Source organism: Salmo trutta, chromosome 18, assembly GCF_901001165.1.
Source record: "Salmo trutta chromosome 18, fSalTru1.1, whole genome shotgun sequence".
Classification (NCBI taxonomy): Eukaryota; Metazoa; Chordata; class Actinopteri; order Salmoniformes; family Salmonidae; genus Salmo; species Salmo trutta.
Genome location: NC_042974.1, coordinates 9,945,410 through 9,964,970, shown reverse-complemented (window position 1 = coordinate 9,964,970; position 19,561 = coordinate 9,945,410). Strand labels below are relative to the sequence as shown.

Genomic DNA, 19,561 nt, shown 5'->3' with positions numbered 1-19,561 from the left:
TGTGGTGTGTGTCTGTCTAGTGTGTGTGTGGTGTGCGTCTGTCTAGTGTGTGTGTGGTGTGCGGCTCTCTGGTGTGCGTGTGTGTGTGTGGTGTGTGGTGTGATGTGCGTGTGGTGTGTGTGTGTGATGTGCGTGTGGTGTGTGTGCGTCTGATGTGTGTGTGTCTGTGCGCGCGCGTGAGTGTGTGTCTGGTGTGTGTGTGTCTCTGGTGTGTGGGTGTGTGTCGGGTGTGTGTGTCTGGTGTGTGTGTCTGGTGTGTCTGGTGTGTGTGTGTCTGGTGTGTGTGTGTCTGGTGTGTGTGTGTGTGTGTCTGGTGTGTGTGTGTCTGGTGTGTGTGTGTGTGTGTGTCTGGTGTGTGTGTGTGTGTGTCTGGTGTGTGTGTGTGTGTGTGTCTGGTGTTTCTGGTGTGTGTGTGTCTGGTGTGTGTGTGTGTGTGTGTGTGTGTGTGTGTGTGTGGTGTGTGTGTGTGTGTGTGTGTGGTGTGCGTCTGGCATGTGGTGTGTGTGTGTGTGCGGGTCTGTGTGTATCTGGTGTGGGTGTGTGGTGTGCGTCTGGCATGTGGTGTGTGCGCGTGTGTGTGTGTGCGTGTGTGTCTGGTGTGTGCGTCTGGTGTGTGTGTCTGACTTGTGTGTGCGTGTGTGTGGTGTGCGTCTGGTGTGTGTGGTGTGCGTCTGGTGTGTGTCTGGTGTGCGTGTGGTGTGCGTGTGGTGTGTGTGTGTGTGTGGGGGTCTGTGTGTGTGGTGTGTGCGGGTCTGTGTGTGTGGTGTGTGCGGGTCTGTGTGTCTAGTGTGTGTGTGGTGTGCGTCCGTCTAGAGTGTGTGTGGTGTGTGTCTGTCTAGTGTGTGAGTGGTGTGCATCTGTCTGGTGTGTTTGTGGTGTGCGTCTGTCTGGTGTGTGTGGTGTGCGCCTGTCTGGTGTGTGTGGTGTGCGCATCTAGTGTGTGTGGTGTGCGTGTGTGTGCGTCTGTCTGGTGTGCGTGTGTAGTGTGTGATGTGCGTGTGGTGTGTGTGTGCGTCTGGTGTGTGTGTGCGTCTGGTGTGTGTGTGTGTGTGTCTGCGCGCGTCTGTCTGGTGTGTGTTGGTGTGTGTGTGCGTGTGTGTGTCTGGTGTGTGTGGTGTGGGTGTGTGTGCGCATCTGGTGTGTGTGGTGTGCGTCTGTCTGGTGTGCGTGTGTGTGTGCGTCTGTCTGGTGTGCGTGTGTGTGTGTGTGATGTGTGGTGTGATGTGTGTGTGGTGTGTGTGTGGTGTGTGGTGTGTGTGTGCGGCTGGTGTGTGTGTGCGTCTGATGTGTGTGTGTCTGCGCGTGCGCGTGTGTGTGTGTGTGTCTGGTGTGTGTGTGTCTCTGGTGTGTGGATGTGTGTCTGGTGTGTCTGGTGTGTCTGGTGTGTGGTGTGTCTGGTGTGTGTGTGTCTGATGTGTGTGTGTGTGTGTGTCTGGTGTGTGTGTGTGTCTGGTGTGTGTGTGTGTGTGTCTGGTGTGTGTGTATGTCTGGTGTGTCTGTGTGTCTGGTGTGTGTGTGTGTGTGTGTGTGTCTGGTGTGTCTGGTGTGTGGTGTGTCTGGTGTGTGTGTGTCTGGTGTGTGTGTGTGTGTCTGGTGTGTGTGTGTGTGTCTGGTGTGTCTGTGTGTCTGGTGTGTGTGTCTGGTGTTTCTGGTGTGTGTGTGTGTCTGGTGTTTCTGGTGTGTGTGTCTGGTGTGTGTGTGTGTGTGGTGTGCGTCTGGCATGTGGTGTGTGTGTGTGCGCGGGTCTGTGTGTGTGTCTGGTGTGTGTGCGGTGTGCGTCTGGTGTGTGTGCGGTGTGCGTCTGGTGTGTGTGCGGTGTGCGTCTGGTGTGTGTGTGTGTGTGTGTGTGTGTGTGCGTCTGGTGCGTGTGCGTCTGTCTGGTGCGTGTGTGTGTGTCTGTCTGGTGTGTGTGTACGCGTGCGTGTGTGTGTGTGTGCGTCTGGTGTGTTTTGGTGTGTGTCTGGTGTGTGTGTGCATCTGGTGTGTTTTGGTGTGTGTCTGGTGTGTGTGTGTCTGGTGTGCGTGTGTGTGTATCTGGTGTGTGTCTGGTGTGTGTGTGTGCGTCTGTCTGGTGTGTGTGTGGTGTGCGTCTGGCATGTGGTGTGTGTCTGGTGTGTGTGTGTGTCTGTGTGTGTGCGTCTGTGTGTGTGCGTCTGGTGTGCATCTGGTGTGTGTGTGCATCTGACTAGTTTGTGTCTGGTGTGTTTGTGTCTGGTGTGTTTGCGTGTGGTGTGTGTGGTGGGTGTGTGCGTCTGGTGTGAGTCTGTCTGTCGTGTGTGTGTGTGTGCGTCTGTCTGGTGTGTGGCGTCTGTGTGGCGTCTGGTGTGCGTGTGTGTGTGCGCATCTTTCTGGTGTGCGCGCGCATCTGTCTGGTGTGTGTGCGTGTGCGTCTGGTGTGTGCGTGTGCGTCTGGTGTGTGTGTGTGGTGTGCGTCTGGTTATCGTCTGGTGTGTGTGCGTGTGTGTGTGTCTGTCTGGTGCGTGTTTGTGTGCGTCTGTCTGGTGTGTGTGTGCATCTGTCTGGTATGTGTGTGTGGTGTGCGTCTGGTGTGTGAAGTGTGTGTGTGTGTGTTTCCGGTGTGCGTCCGGTGTGTGCGTGTGTGCGTCTGGTGTGTGTGTGTGGTGTGCGTCTGGTGTGTGTGTGCGTCTGGTGTGCGTCTGTCTGTCGTGTGTGTGTGCGTCTGGTGTTTGTGTGTGTGTGTGTGGCATCCGGTGTGCATCCGGTGTGTGTGTGCGCGTCTGGTGTGTGTGTGGTGTGCGTCTGGTGTGTGTGTGTGTGTCTGTCTGTCTGGTGTGTGTCTGGTGTTTGTGTGTGTGTGTGTCTGTCTGGTGTGCGTGTGCGTCTGTCTGGTGTGTCTGTGGTGTGTGTGTGTGTGCATTTGTCTGGTGTGTGTGTGTGTTTCTGATGTGCGTCTGGTGTGTGTGTGCGTCTGGTGTGCGTCTGGTGTGCGTCCGGTGTGCGTCTGGTGTGTGCGTGTGTGCGTCTGGTGTGTGTGTGTGGTGTGCTTCTGGTGTGTGTGTGGTGTGCGTCTGGTGTGTGTGTGTGTGTGTGTGTGGTGGGTGTGTGCGTCTGGTGTGCGTCTGTCTGTCGTGTGTGTGTGCGTCTGGTGTGTGTGTGTGTGTGGCGTCCGGTGTGCGTCCGGTGTGCGCCCGGTGTGTGTGTGCGTCTGGTGTGTGTGTGTGTGGTGTGCGTCTGGTGTGTGTGTGTGTGTGTGTGGCATCCGGTGTGCATCCGGTGTGTGTGTGCGCGTCTGGTGTGTGTGTGGTGTGCGTCTGGTGTGTGTGTGTGTGTCTGTCTGTCTGGTGTGTGTCTGGTGTTTGTGTGTGTGTGTGTCTGTCTGGTGTGCGTGTGCGTATGTCTGGTGTGTCTGTGGTGTGTGTGTGTGTGTGCATTTGTCTGGTGTGTGTGTGTGTTTCTGATGTGCGTCTGGTGTGTGTGTGCGTCTGGTGTGCGTCTGGTGTGCGTCCGGTGTGCGTCTGGTGTGTGCGTGTGTGCGTCTGGTGTGTGTGTGTGGTGTGCTTCTGGTGTGTGTGTGGTGTGCGTCTGGTGTGTGTGTGTGTGTGTGTGTGGTGGGTGTGTGCGTCTGGTGTGCGTGTCTGTCGTGTGTGTGTGCGTCTGGTGTGTGTGTGTGTGTGGCGTCCGGTGTGCGTCCGGTGTGCGCCCGGTGTATGTGTGCGTCTGGTGTGTGTGTGTGGTGTGCGTCTGGTGTGTGTGTGTGTGGTGTGCGTCTGGTGTGTGTGTGTGTGTGTGTGTGTGTCAGTCTGGTGATCGTCTGGTGTGTGTGTGTGTGTGTCTGTCTGGTGATCGTCTGGTGTGTGTGTGTGTGTCTGTCTGGTGTGCATCTGGTGTGTGTGTGTGTGTCTGTCTGGTGTGCGTGTGCGTCTGTCTGGTGTGTGTGTGTGGTGTGTGTGTGTGCATTTGTCTGGTGTGTGTGTGTGTGTTTCTGGTGTGCGTCTGGTGTGTGTGTGTCTGTGCGTCTGGTGTGCGTCTGGTGTGTGTGTGTCTGGTGTGCGTGTGTGTGTGTGCTTGTCTGTCTGGTGTGTGTGCACGTCTGGTGTGTGTGTGGTGTGGGTCGTGTGTGTGGTGTGCGTCTGGTGTGTGTGTGTGCGTGTGTGTCTGTCTGGTGCGTGTGTGTGTGCGCGTCTGTCTTGTGTGCGTGTGGTGTGCGTCTGTCTGGTGTGTGTGTGTGGTGTGCGTCTGTCTGGTGTGTGTGTGGTGTGCGTCTGTCTTGTGTGTGTGTTGTGTGCGTCTGTCTGGTGTGTGAAGTGTGCGTCTGGTGTGTGTGTGTCTGTCTGTCTGGTGTGCGTCTGGTGTGTGTGTGGTGTGCGTCTGGTGTGTGAAGTGTGTGTGTGTCGTGTCTGATGTTTGTCTGGTGTGTGTGCGTCTGGTGTGTAAGTGTGTGTGGCGTCTGTCTGGCGTGTGTGTGTGGTGTTTGTCTGGTGTGTGTGTGTGTGTGTCTGGTGTGTGGTGTTTGTCTGGTGTGTGTGTGTTTGTCTGGTGTGTGTGTGTGTGTCTGGTGTGTGGTGTTTGTCTGGTGTGTGAGTGTAGTGTGCGTCTGGTGTGTGCATGTCTGTCTGGTGTGTGTCTGGTGTGCGTGTGTGTGTGTGCCTGGTGTGTGTGTGTGTGTGCCTGGTTTGTGTGTGGTGTGCGTCGGGTGTGCGCGTCTGTCTGGTGTGCGTGCATCTGTCTGTGTGTGCGCGCGTCTGTCTGGTGTGTGTGCGCACGTCTGGTGTGTGTGTGTCTGGTGTGTGATGTGTGTTTGGTGTGTGATGTTTGTCTGGTGTGTGTGTGTGTCTGTGCGTCTGTTGTGTGTCTGTGCGTCTGGTATGTGACTGGGGTGTGTGTGTGTGTGTGTGTGTGTGTGTGTGTGTGTGTGTGTGCGTGCGTCTGGTGTGTGTGCGCACGTCTGTCTGGTGTGTGTGCGCGTCTGTCTGGTGTGTGTGCGCGCGTCTGTCTGGTGTGTGTGCGCGCGTCTGTCTGGTGTGTGTGTGTGTGTGTGTGCGTCTGTCTGGTGTCTGTGTGTGCGTGTGTGGAGTGCATGTGGTGTGTGTCCGGTGTGTGTGTGTGTGTGTGTGTGTGTGCGTGCGTGTGTCTGGTGTGCGTGTGTGCATCTGACTGGTGTGTGTGTGGTGTGCGTCATGGTGTGCGTGTGTGTGTGTGTGTGTGCGGTGTGCGTCTGGTGTGTGTGTGTGTGGGAGGGTCTGTCTGGTGTGTGTGTGTGTGGTGTGTGTCTGGTGGATGTCTGGTGTGCGTGTGTGCGTCTGACTGGTGTGTGTGTGTGTCTGGTGTGTGTGTGCGTGTGTCTGGTATGTGTGTGTGCGCGGGTCTGTCTGGTGTGTGTGCGCGTCTGTGTGTGCGTGTGGTGTGTATGTGTGTACGTCTGACTGGTGTGTGTGCGTATGACTGGTGTGTGTGTGTGTGTGTGCGCATCTGTCTAGTGTGCTTGTGTGGTGTGTGTCTGGTGTGTGTGTGCATCTGTCTGGTGTGTGTGTGTGTGTCTGGTGTGTGCGTGCGTCTGGTGTGTGTGTGTGTCTGTCTGGTGTGTGTGTGTGTGTCTGGTGTGTGTCGTTTGTCTGGTGTGTGTGCGCGCGTCTGGTGTGTGTGTGTGGTGTGCGTCTGTTTGGTGTGTGCGTGTGTGTGTGCGCACATCCGGTGTGTCTGGTGTGCGTGTGTGTCTGTGCGTCTGTCTGGTGTGTGTGCGCCCGTCTGGTGTGTGTGTGTCTGGTGTGTGATGTGTGTTTGGTGTGTGATGTTTGTCTGGTGTGTGTGTGTGTGTGTCTGTGCGTCTGGTGTGTGTCTGTGCGTCTGGTGTGTGACTGGGGTGTGTGTGTGTAGTGTGTCTGTTGTGGTGTGTGTGTGCTCATGTGTTTTCTCTACCATTAAAAGGTATCCCAGACTGAAAGAGCAGCCTGAGATAACAGCAACAAACACAGAGCAGTACCACATGTACTAGAGGAAGAGAAGAGATGAACATGGAGAATGCACTGCTACTGACCTCAGTAAAAACGCCTGCTATCCCCGCTTGGCACGAGCCGTGCTCTTCCCCATACTTCTGCTTGTAGTCTGCAAAGAAAAAACAAACCACAAATGGTTTTGCTGTGTACCTGAGCCAGCATTTATACGCCACTTCTCCCTGCATTCCATATGGAGCTAGTCAAAGTCTTCAGCGCCGGCCAAGTAAAAATCTGGAAACAGGGGAAGAAAGTTTGGTTATGTCCCACATGGCACCTTATTCCCTGTATAGTGCACTACTTTTGACCAGGGCCGTATGGGATCCCCTTGGGCCCTCATCAAAAGTAGTGCACTATATAGGGGATAGAGTTCCATTTAGAACGCATTAAAACTGAGTAAGGCCACATTCAACAAAAACTCAAACTCTGCCTCTATGGGGGAGGGGAAACTCTGCCTCTATGGGGGGAGGGGAACTCTGTCTCTATGGGGGAGGGGGAACTCTGCCTCTATGGGGGGAGGGGAACTCTGCCTCTATGGGGGGAGGGGAACTCTGCCTCTATGGGGGAGGGGGAACTCTGCCTCTATGGGGGGAGGGGAACTCTGCCTCTATGGGGGGAGGGGAACTCTGCCTCTATGGGGGGAGGGGAACTCTGCCTCTATGGGGGGAGGGGGAACTCTGCCTCTATGGGGGGGGGGGGAACTCTGCCTCTATGGGGGGGGGGGAACTCTGCCTCTATGGGGGGGGGGGAACTCTGCCTCTATGGGGGGGGGGGGCACTCTGCCTCTAGGGGGGGAGGGGGAACTCTGCCTCTATGGGGGGAGGGGAACTCTGCCTCTATGGGGGAGGGGAACTCTGCCTCTATGGGGGGAGGGGGAACTCTGCCTCTATGGGGGAGGGGGAACTCTGCCTCTATGGGGGGGAGGGGAACTCTGCCTCTATGGGGGGAGGGGAACTCTGCCTCTATGGGGGGAGGGGAACTCTGCCTCTATGGGGGGAGGGGGAACTCTGCCTCTATGGGGGAGGGGGAACTCTGCCTCTATGGGGGGAGGGGGAACTCTGCCTCTATGGGGGGAGGGGAACTCTGCCTCTATGGGGGGAGGGGAACTCTGCCTCTATGGGGGGAGGGGGAACTCTGCCTCTATGGGGGGAGGGGGAACTCTGCCTCTATGGGGGAGGGGGAACTCTGCCTCTATGGGGGGAGGAGAACTCTGCCTATATGGGGGGAGGAGAACTCTGCCTCTATGGGGGGAGGGGAACTCTGCCTCTATGGGGGGAGGGGAACTCTATGGGGGGAGAACTCTATAGGGGGAGGAGAACTCTGCCTCTATGGGGGGGGGGGGAACTCTGCCTTTTGTGGGGGGGGAGAACTCTGCCTTTTGGGGGGGGGAGAGGACTCTGCCTTTTGGGAGGGGAGAGAACTCTGCCTTTTGGGGGGGGGGGAGAACTCTGCCTTTTGGAGGGGGAGAGAACTCTGCCTTTTGGAGGGGGAGAGAACTCTGCCTTTTGGGGGGGAGAGAACTCTGCCTTTTGGGGGGGAGAGAACTCTGGCCTTTTGGGGGGAAGAGAACTCTGCCTTTTGGGGGGGAGAGAACTCTGCCTTTTGGGGGGAAGAGAACTCTGCCTTTTGGGGGGAAGAGAACTCTGCCTTTTGGGGGGAAGAGAACTGCCTTTTGGGGGGAAGAGAACTCTGCCTTTTGGGGGGAAGAGAACTCTGCCTTTTGGGGGGAAGAGAACTCTGCCTTTTGGGGGGGAGAGAACTCTGCCTTTTGGGGGGGGGGGGGGTATGTGTGTTTCTGTGTGTGTGTTTCTGTGTGTGTGTTTCTGTGTGTGTGTTTCTGTGTATGTTTCTGTGTCAGTGTGTGTTTCTGTGTCTGCGTGTGTGTGTGTGTTTCTGTGTGTGTGCCTAGTTGCTTGGCAGGAGTGGCTCCGTGCGATTGGCGGCAAATGCAGAAAGGAAGACACTAAAAAAGCTCAACCTGTGAGCCAAATCAAGAAATAAAGGTCTGCCTTCCTTTGAAAAAGAAACTCACTTGGCTGAATCAAAACAAATAATTTAATTAAATCATGGGCTGAGTCCCAAATGGCACATCATTCCCTATATAGTGCTCTACTTTTGATCTCGGCCCATAGGGCTCTGGTCAAAAGTAGTGCACTATGTAGGGAATAGGGTGCCATTTGGGATGTAGTTCATGATACTTGTATAGGACATGCTAGGTAAATGCTTTTCTATAGATCCTTTTTCAAACCACCTTCATTGTGTTAAAATGTACAAGGCCTATAAATTACTTTGAGGGCAGAGAAACCTGACTGTAGCCCTCCTAATATGGTAAAACAGGGTGATCCCAGGCTGTAGCCCTCCTAACATGGTCCCAGGCTGTAGCCCTCCTAACATGGTCCCAGGCTGTAGCCCTCCTAACATGGTCCCAGGCTGTAGCACTCCTAACATGGTCCCAGGCTGTAGCCCTCCTAACATGGTCCCAGGCTGTAGCCCTCCTAACATGGTCCCAGGCTGTAGCACTCCTAACATGGTTCCAGGCTGTAGCCCTCCTAACATGGTCCCAGGCTGTAGCCCTCCTAACATGGTCCCAGGCTGTAGCCCTCCTAACATGGTCCCAGGCTGTAGCTCTCCTAACATGGTCCCAGGCTGTAGCCCTCCTAACATGGTCCCAGGCTGTAGCCCTCCTAACATGGTCCCAGGCTGTAGCACTCCTAACATGGTCCCAGGCTGTAGCCCTCCTAACATGGTCCCAGGCTGTAGCCCTCCTAACATGGTCCCAGGCTGTAGCCCTCCTAACATGGTCCCAGGCTGTAGCCCTCCTAACATGGTCCCAGGCTGTAGCCCTCCTAACATGGTCCCAGGCTGTAGCCCTCCTAACATGGTCCCAGGCTGTAGCACTCCTACAGGGAAGTAGGTAATGCATACTCTCCAGCCTATAGTATTGTATCAGGGGCCATATTCACAAAGAGTCTAGGATCAGTTCTGCCTTTTAGATAATAATGAATATCCAAGATCACCACTCCTACCACTCCTAGTCTGAGACGCTATTTGAAAATGGGCCCCAGTCTGCCTCTCACTATAAGGATGTCATTGTAAATATGAATACTGTTCCTGATTCGACTGGTTAAAAAAAAGTTTCATACATTCAGTCCGCAAATATTCTTAAACGCCTTGAAAAACACCAGGCCAATAGTGTTTTCAACACAGCTTCCTAAAGAAAACATTTGCGAGGGAATCAAGGGCGAAATTAGGGCGTAGATATTGGAGGGGACAAATAATTGCATTTCCTGCAATTCTACACAGCTTGACATGACATATTATGCCTCTCTTGAGGGGTATATGGATGGATGGGTATTTTCAAATGTTGAAGAATTTAACTTCCTGCATTTCAACACATTTTGAAAAATGTACAGTTTTATAATGCTATTCTTCACATTGTCATGAGTCGGACATATTTTTGCAGTTTTAAAACACATTTTCTTTAAAACACATTTCCCATGGGACAGAGATTAACATTTGCTGTTTTAAAGCTCATCTCATGCTATTCTTAACATTTTGCCATGAGGATGAGAGAATGGTGCAGTTATAAAGTAAATATTTAGGGGAATATCTCACTTTTAAAAGTTAATATTCTGTTAACTCATACCCCCAAATAATGCTATTGACTCATCCTATACTCATATGTAGCCAAAGCATAAATTGGGGAAAAAAACTATTCAAAAACCCCATCTCAAACAGAACATTTAAAAAATGCTTGCTATTTCCTCATAGACAATGATTTCATCCTCCTGAGGATGAGCTGGCCAATCAGCGGTCTACTCCCATTAATATTTTTATTGACTGGTATACGCCCACACCATTCCAACACAGAAAAGCTGCTTTTTAACATTAATTAAAGGTCATATTTCATAGAAATCTGCAATCACTGGACAGTTACTTTAAAGGTTGATTTTGGGCAAAAACGCACAAATAACGGCTTGAAACTGTATAACTCAGGGGTGGGCAATTCCAGTTCTCAAGGGCTTGATTGGTGTCACAGTTTTGCCCCAGCCCCAGCTAACACACCTGACTCCAGTAATCACCTAATCACGATCTTCAGTTTAGAATGCAACTTGATTAACCAGCTGTGTTTACTAGGGACGGAGAAAAAGTGTGACACCAATCAGGCCCTCGAGGACTGCAGTTGCCCACCCCTGGCAAAACTGATCAATGCACCATCATACCAGGCTATTTATTGCTTAAAAACCCCAAATGGATGAATAAGATATTTGGATACAGAAGTGCCATTTCTTACCGATCTCTACAGCTTCCATTCAATCCTGTGAAATGACGTCAACACATACTGGAGGAGTTACTGGCTAGCTTCAAATGGCTATGTTCCCCATCCCCGTGGCAATTTAGTCTATGGAGGGAATACTCATTCCTACATCTCTACCTCAATTAGCTGGACCTAAAACTAGCTAGGTTTCAATCCAAATTGGCTACAGATTGTCATGCGAATACTCTAAAAACTGCATAAAACTATATATTGTTTTATACATACAAATACCTTTGCGGTTAAATTCCAACATACCAAATAAAAAGCACAAGTTAAATGGGTTTCCATCGCATGTCAAACTCTACTGATGGTTTTGTCACAACAAAAGTATGTGTTATATAGCGAATGTGCCCACTCTGGTATTGGCACGTGTGCTCTAGCCAACAGTTCAGGTATAGCCTACCTGATGAGATTATTATGGACAAAAACAGCAAGATTATCTTCATATGTCAAACGGCAGCTAAGCATCGATCATCATGTCACCAGAATAAGACCCTCAATATTTATTGGAAAGGAGCATCAAGATCACCGTGCACTTTCACCACCCTGTGAAGTTGATCATAACTTATTTCATCTGTAGCCTAATAAACTGCATGCTTTCCTGAGTTGTAGTGGCAGGACCTCACAATTTCATTCACTTGACTTCAAGTTTACTTCAATATGATGTTTATGATATCAATATTTGCACATAAAAGCGCCAACATTTCTCGCATAATTAATTTTACAGACACAAAAAGATCCCACCTTGTCTAGCTTATTTTGTTTTGACGACATTTGGAAAGTTCACAGAAAAATGTTCTGTTTCCATTAGTCCTGTCGCCATGACAATTTTTATCCGACATGTACTTTACTTGCATAAAAAGTTTGGATGGAAACCTGGTTAGTGTGTGGAATATTTTATCCTTTAGCAGCATAGCAAAGTGTGTGTGTGTTTATGTGTGTGCGCGTGTGTGTCTGTGTAATATTTTATTCTTTAGCAGCACAGCGAAGTGTGTGTGTGTGTGTTTATGTGTGTGTGTGTGTGTGTGTGTGTGTGTGTGTGTGTGTGTGTGTGTGTGTGTGTGTGTGTGTATGTGTGTGTGTGTGTGTGTGTGTGTGTGCGTGCGTTTAAGTCTATAACTCATGTGAGACCTGGAGAGAACGTGTGCCATGATAAACTCCCTGCACTGTCTAACCCGGGGCCGAGGGTATACACAGCATAAACACACACGGATGAGGATGTACACACACAGGTTAAACACACAAGCCCTCTCCCCCTCACCCTCCTTATAAACTCAGTAAACTTCAGTCTGTGTCGCTGTCTATATGTTGTGTACATTGTGAGCTGAAGGAAGAATTCCATTGAAAGTTACTGTGCAGTAACCATGACTTACTGTCCGTTTGTATGAAGACATTCATGTACAATGCCTTCAGAAAGTATTCACACCCCTTGACTTTTTTTGTGTTACAAAGTGGGATTGAAATGGATTTAATTATAATTTTTTGTCAATGATCTACACAAAATAATCTGTAATGTCAAAGTGGGAGAAAATATTCTAACATTTGTAAAAAATATATATATATAAAAAAAATCCAAAAGATAAAACACTAATGTATATTGATTATATAAGTATTCAAACAACTGAGCCAATACATGTTAGAATCACCTTTGGCAGCAATTACAGCTGTGAGTCTTTCTGGGTAAGTCTCTAAGAGCTTTACACATCTGGACAGTGCAATATTTGCACTTTATTCTTTTAAAAATTCTTCAAGCTCTGTCAATGTGGTTGTTGATCATTGCAAGACAGCCATTTTCAAGTCTTGACATAGATTTTCATGTCAATTTAAGTAAAAACTGTAACTAGGCCCCTCATGAACATTCAACGTCATCTTTGTTAGCAACTCCAGTGCATATTTGGCCTTGTGATTTAGGTTATCGTCCTCCTGAAAGGTGAATTCGTCTCCCAGTGTCTGGTGGAAAGCAGACAACCAGGTTTTCCTCTAGGATGTTGCATGTGCTTAGCTCTATTCTGTTTATTTTTATCATAAACTCTAGTCCTTGCAAATGACAAGCATACCAATAACATGATGCAGCCACCACCATGCTTGAAAATATTTAGAGCGGTACTCAGTAGCATGTTGTACTGGGTTTGCAACAAACATAGATAGATTTCTTTGCCACATTTTTTTGTTGCAGTTTTACATTATTGTAAACTGGATGCATGTTTTGGAATATTTTTATTCTGTACAAGCTTCCTTCTATCCACTCTGTCATGTAGGTTAGTGTTGTGGAGAAACTACAATGTTGTTGATACAGCCTCAGTTTTCTGATATCACAGCCATTAAATTCTGTAACTGTTTTAAAGTCACCATTGGCCTCATGGTGAAATCCCTGAGCTGTTTCCTTCCTCTACAGCAACCGAGTTAGGAAGGACGCCTGTATCTTTGTAGTGACAAGGTGTATTGATACACCATCCAAAATAACTTCCCCATGCTCGAAGGCATATTCAATGTCTGCTTTTTTCATTTATACCTGTCCACCAATAGGTGGCCTAATATATAAAAAAAAATGTATTGAATATTAAAACATACAATCTACCTGCAGTGAAGACACTCAACATTACATTCAGCAATCTATCAGACTCCCATCAAGAGTGACCCATAGGAGCAACCAGGGTCAAGCGCCCCGCCCAAGGACACGTTGACAGATCTCACACCAAGTCAAATCGGAGACCCAAACCAGCGACGTATCGGCCAAAGGCCAAAGCTCCCAACCGCCAGGGCACCAACCATCCAAGACCCCCCCCCCCCCCCCCCACAGTTCCCCGAGAGATGCCCCTCCACCATCCGAGACTGATGTAATGATGTAAGTTTGTCATTCAAAGTAACTTTTTAAAATTTATTATTTTTGTTATTTTTGACTTTCATCTTTTACCGTCATTCCATCCCCGCCCAGCAACTCCACTCCCACTTGTCTCAAGTTCCACACCCCAACACTCAGTCTCCCTCAGCCCATCCCACCTATCTCTGCTGGGCACACTCTTCGGATTTCTACGCACCATACAGTTGAAGTCAGAAGTTTACATACACTTAGGTTGGAGTCATTAAAACTCGTTTTTCAAACACTCCACAAATTTCTTGTTAACAAACTACAGTTTTGGCAAGTCAGTTAGGACATCTACTTCGTGCATAAGATGTAATTTTTCCAACAATTGTTTACAGACAGAGTATTTAACTTATCATTCACTGTATCACAATTCCAGTGGGTCAGAAGTTCACATACACTAAGTTGACTGTACCTTTAAAGAGCTTGGAAAAGAAAAGAAAATGATGTCACGGCTTTAGAAGCTTCTGATAGGCTAATTGACATCATTTGAGTCAATTGGAGGTGTACCTGTGGATGTATTTCAAGGCCTACCTTCAAACTCAGAGCCTCTTTGCTTGACATCATGGGAAAATCAAAAGAAATCAGCCAAAACCTCAGAAAAACAATTGTAGACCTCCACATGTCTGGTTCATCCTTGGGAGCAATTTCCAAATACCTGAAGGTACCACATTCATCTGTACAAACAATAGTACGCAAATATAAACACCATGGAACCACGCAGCCGTCATACCGCTCAGGAAGGAGACGCATTATGTCTCCTGGAGATGAACGTACTTTGGTGTGAAAAGTGCAAATCAATTCCAGAACAACAGCAAACAACCTTGTGAAGATGCTGGAGGAAACAGGTACAAAAGTATCTATATCCACAGTAAAACAAGTGCTATACCCACTGCTCCAAAACCGTCATAAAAAAGCCAGACTACGGTTTACAACTGCACATGGGGACAAAGATCGTACTTTTTGGAGAAATGTCCTCTGGTCTGATGAAACAAAAATAGAACTGTTTGGCCATAATGACCTTCGTTATGTTTGGAGGAAAAAGGGGGTGGCTTGCAAGCCGAAGAACACCATCCCAACCGTGAAGCACGGGGGTGGCAGCATCATGCTGTGGAGGTGCTTTGCTGCAGGAGGGACTGGTGCACTTCACAAAATAGATGGCATCATGAGGGAGGAAAAGTATGTGGATATATTGAAGCAACATCTCAAGACATCAGTCAGGAAGTTAAAGCTTGATCGCAAATGGGTCTTCCAAATGGACAATAACCCCAAGCTTACTTCCAAAGTTGTGGCAAAATGGCTTAAGGACAACAAAGTCAAGGTATTGGAGTGGCCATCACAAAGCCCTGGCCTCAATCCTATAGAAAATTTGTGGGCAGAACTGAAAAAGCGTATGCGAGCAAGGAGGTCTACAAACCTGACTCAGTTACACCAGCTCTGTCAGGAGGAATGGGCCAAAATACACCCAACTTATTGTGGGAAGCTTGTGGAAGGCTACCCAAAATGCTTGACCCAAGTTAAACAATTTAAAGGCAATGCTACCAAATACTAATTGAGCGTATGTAAACTTCTGACTCACTGGGAATGTGATGAAAGAAATAAAAGCTGAAATAAATCATTCTCTCTACTATTATTCTGACATTTAACATTCTAAAAATAAAGTGGTGATCCTAACTGACCTAAGACAAGGAATTTTTACTAGGATTAAATGTCAGGAATTGTGAAAAACTGAGTTTAAATGTATTTGGCTAAGGTGTATGTAAACTTCCGACTTCAACTGTATATCTCTCAACTATGCTGTGATGTTTAACATATAGTTTGAATCTATCTAATGAATTGAATCCACAGATTGCGAGTTGAAGATGAATACTTTTACTAAGAGTATTAGTTAGTATATTAGTAATTGACTGACCAGGTCTCTCCAGATCTCCAAACAATGCTATTTCTAAGGTCAATTTAGATCAATGTTATGCATTTTCAGCCATTCCTGATCCTGAGACTAGAAGCAAGCTACCTGAGGGCAATACCAAAACAAATGGTCTATTGATTCTTTATCCTCACAACAAAATCTGCAGAGCTGTGATGATTGTATGCCCCAAATATTCAACATTGTTGGTGGAAAGAATTCTGTAAAATAATTTTAGCTGAAAACCACGAAGTACCTTGGGTACTAGTTCCCGCCAGAGTAAGTGGCTTATAAAGGGGGTACTCATGAGAAAATAGACCTATTGATCAGTCGTTCATGAGGGGGTACTTCAGGCAGAGCAAAATGTAATTAGGGGTACAGTAACCAAAAAAGATTGAGAACCATTGACATTACTGTACCTTCATACCAGGGAATGAGGGCTGGGGTCCTGCCCTGTAGAGTTGGTTGGTGTGTGTGTGTGTGTGTGTGTGTGTGTGTGTGTGTGTGTGTGTGTGTGTGTGTGTGTGTGTGTGTACACGACTGTGCCTTCGTAGCAGGGGATGAGGGCTTGGGTCCGGCCCTGTAGAGTTGGTTGGTGTGTGTGTGTGTGTGTGTGTGTGTGTGTGTGTGTGTGTGTGTGTGTGTGTTTGTACGACTGTACCTTCGTAGCAGGGGATGAGGGCTTGTGTCCGGCCCTGTAGCGTAGGAGGGATGATGGAACAGTAACCATGGGGAAGGATGAGCTCAGAGTCATAGAAGACATTCTTCCAACGATGGGCACAGGCCTGCATCCGACACAAGAGAGGTACAGTCAGAACACAAAGACAGACACACAGACACTAACAGACAGAGACGTGACTTCTCACTCAGGTGTGACTGGATCTGCTGGCCTACTCTGAGATAACAGAGAGCAGAAAGGTGGACAGACGGCTGGACAGACAGAAAAGATGACAGATGCACGCAGCGCACACACACACACACACGTACACCCACTCCATCATACCCCCACACACTTTAACCAATGATGTCCATCCAAAAACATCTGAAGAGACATAATTAAATATTGTTGCTTCTCTCATAGTGGAGCTGCTAAATGAATTGTTCTGAGAGAAGAGGAGGGATGAAGGCACAGCCAACTGTGACCATAACGGCCCTGGTCTCATTGGTCTGTGGTGTGACTGTCCGAACATCAGATTAAGAACACCCCCTGCATCCAAAACAGCCATTTTCTATGTGGTGGGAGAAGAGCCTAACTCCTAATTAGACCTAACTCATAACATCTTCATACGTACATTTTTGACTTGCAAACTAGGTCTCTTTTCACACTAATGAACCAAACTGCAACTATGATGGATGTGTAACCAGGCCAGTTCAGTGTAGCTTGGTTCAAGTTAGCTGAAGAGCATCCCCTGCTTCATAATAACATCCTGAGTTCCTAACAGTTCTCATAACATGTTCATCATAACATCCTGGGTTCCTTCCTAGTATTCGTGTGCATCCACAGGCAGAGGTATTTCTTTACACATGTCCATTTCAGCACAGTTCTAGCAACTGCAGTGGATGCACAACCAGGCCAGCTCAGTACAGCTTGGTTCGGCTCAGTTCAGTAGTGTGAAATGCTCCTGAACTGAGTTCTAACAGTTCTCTAGTTTAATAACTGAGTTTTAACAGTCCTCTAGTGTAATAACTGAGTTATAACAGTCCTCTAGTGTAATAACTGAGTTATAACAGTCCTCTAGTGTAATAAGAGTTCTAACAGTCCTCTAGTGTAATAAGAGTTCTAACAGTCCTCTAGTGTAATAACAGAGTTATAACAGTCCTCTAGTGTAATAACAGAGTTATAACAGTCCTCGAGTGTAATAACAGAGTTCTAACAGTCCTTTAGTGTAATAACTGCGTTCTAACAGTCCTCTAGTGTAATAACTGAGTTCTAACAGTCCTTTAGTGTAATAACAGAGTTATAACAGTCCTCTAGTGTAATAACAGAGTTATAACAGTCCTCTAGTGTAATAACTGAGTTATAACAGTCCTCTAGTGTAATAACTGAGTTATAACAGTCCTCTATTGTAATAACAGAGTTCTAACAGTCCTCTAGTGTAATAACTGAGTTATAACAGTCCTCTAGTGTAATAACTGAGTTATAACAGTCCTCTAGTGTAATAACAGAGTTATAACAGTCCTCTAGTGTAATAACAGAGTTATAACAGTCCTCTAGTGTAATAACTGAGTTATAACAGTTCTCTAGTGTAATAAGAGTTATAACAGTCCTCTAGTGTAATAACAGAGTTATAACAGTCCTCTAGTGTAATAACTGAGTTCTAACATTTCTCTAGTGTAATAAGAGTTATAACAGTCCTCTAGTGTAATAACTGAGTTATAACAGTCCTCTAGTGTAATAACTGAGTTCTAACAGTCCTCTAGTGTAATAACTGAGTTCTAACAGTCCTCTAGTGTAATAACTGAGTTCTAACAGTCCTCTAGTGTAATAACTGAGTTATAACAGTTCTCTAGTGTAATAACTGAGTTATAACAGTTCTCTAGTGTAATAAGAGTTCTAACAGTCCTCTAGTGTAATAACTGAGTTCTAACAGTCCTCTAGTGTAATAACTGAGTTCTAACAGTCCTCTAGTGTAATAACAGAGTTATAACAGTCCTCTAGTGTAATAACTGAGTTATAACAGTTCTCTAGTGTAATAAGAGTTCTAACAGTCCTCTAGTGTAATAACTGAGTTCTAACAGTCCTCTACTGTAATAACTGAGTTCTAACAGTCCTCTACTGTAATAACTGAGTTCTAACAGTCCTCTAGTGTAATAACTGAGTTATAACAGTTCTCTAGTGTAATAAGAGTTATAACAGTCCTCTACTGTAATGCTCCTCTAGGCTATGAACACAAAGATGTCATGACTCTCCAGAGTGCAGCAGCCCATTGTGGAACCAACTCACAGAGGTAAATAGACAAGCACTGTAAATCAAAATCAAGAGAATCCCCAAAAGGAGAGAACTCAACTGACATTCAACATTTTATGGTGCATTTTTTAAACAACTCCATTTTTGGGATGCAAAGGTAAACAGCACACAGTAAAATCAGTTTTCTTCATTAATATTGTTGGGCTCCCGAGTGAGCCAGCGGTCTAAGGCACTGCATCTCACTACAGACACCCTGGTTCGAATCCAGGCTGTATCACAACCGGCCGTGATTGGGAGTCCCGTAGGGCGGCGCACAATTGGCCCAGCGTCATCTGGGTTTGGCCGGTGTAGGCCGTCATTGTAAATAAGAATGTCTGACTTGCCTAGTTAAATAAAGGTTAAATAAAGGTTAAATAAATACATAGTGCATTGACAGTATTCCTCAAAGAATCATTTAGCATCCTGTGTTTTGGATAAACATTCCAAAACTAAGTGTGTGTGTGTGTGTTGTAAGGAAATAGGAAACTACGGCAGTGGTCTCCAAGCTTCTTTGCACAAATAATGCCACAGAAATGTGGTCAGACTTCAGACTGTGTGCCAAATAGCACCCTATTCCCAGACAGTTATGTTCTTGATGCTTTTCCCCACCCACCCTCCTCATATTTCTTTCTTATTCATATACTGTTGAAAAAGTCCAGTCCAGTTTGTTACACAGCCAGTTGAAGCAGGTTGTGGACACAGAGAGGGACTTCAGATGAATGTCTGGCAGAAGGATGGCTGGGTTGAGAAAGACTGATGTGTTTTAGAGCTGAGTAGTCGGACCTAAAGTACAGCTCTAGCAGAGCAGCCTGGCCTACAGCGCCAGCAGAGCAGCCTGGCCTACAGCGCCAGCAGAGCAGCCTGGCCTACAGCGCCAGCAGAGCAGCCTGGCCTACAGCGCCAGCAGAGCAGCTTGGCCTACAGAGCCAGCAGAGCAGCCTGGCCTACAGTGCTAGCAGAGCAGCCTGGCCTATAGAGCTAGCAGAGCAGCCTGGCCTACAGCGCCAGCAGAGCAGCCTGGCCTACAGCGCCAGCAGAGCAGCCTGGCCTACAGCGCCAGCAGAGCAGCCTGGCCTACAGCGCCAGCAGAGCAGCCTGGCCTACAGCGCCAGCAGAGCAGCCTGGCCTACAGCGCCAGCAGAGCAGCCTGGCCTACAGCGCCAGCAGAGCAGCCTGGCCTACAGCACCAGCAGAGCAGCCTGGCCTACAGAGGCAGCAGAGCAGCCTGGCCTACAGAGGTAGCAGAGCAGCCTGTCCTACAGAGCCAGCAGAGCAGCCTGGCCTACAGCGCCAGCAGAGCAGCCTGGCCTACAGCGCCAGCAGAGCAGCCTGGCCTACAGCGCCAGCAGAGCAGCCTGGCCTACAGAGGCAGCAGAGCAGCCTGGCCTACAGAGCTAGCAGAGCAGCCTGTCCTACAGAGCTAGCAGAGCAGCCTGGCCTACAGCGCCAGCAGAGCAGCCTGGCCTACAGAGCTAGCAGAGCAGCCTGGCCTACAGAGCTAGCAGAGCAGCCTGGCCTACAGCGCCAGCAGAGCAGCCTGGCCTACAGAGCTAGCAAAGCAACCTGGCCTACAGAG

At 48.3% G+C, this 19,561-nt stretch overlaps 1 protein-coding gene across 1 annotated transcript in view; it reads right to left on the bottom strand.

Moving 5' to 3' along the window:
* The window catches only part of LOC115152816 (integrin alpha-9), a 151,918-nt gene that overhangs the window by 109,505 nt on the left and 22,852 nt on the right, over positions 1-19,561 (bottom strand). The window contains exons 4-5 of the mRNA XM_029697656.1: positions 15,700-15,823; positions 5,996-6,063 (exon numbers count right to left, since the gene is read on the bottom strand). Of these exons, the coding sequence (XP_029553516.1) occupies positions 5,996-6,063; positions 15,700-15,823 (192 nt within the window). The remainder of the gene's footprint in view (positions 1-5,995; positions 6,064-15,699; positions 15,824-19,561) is intronic.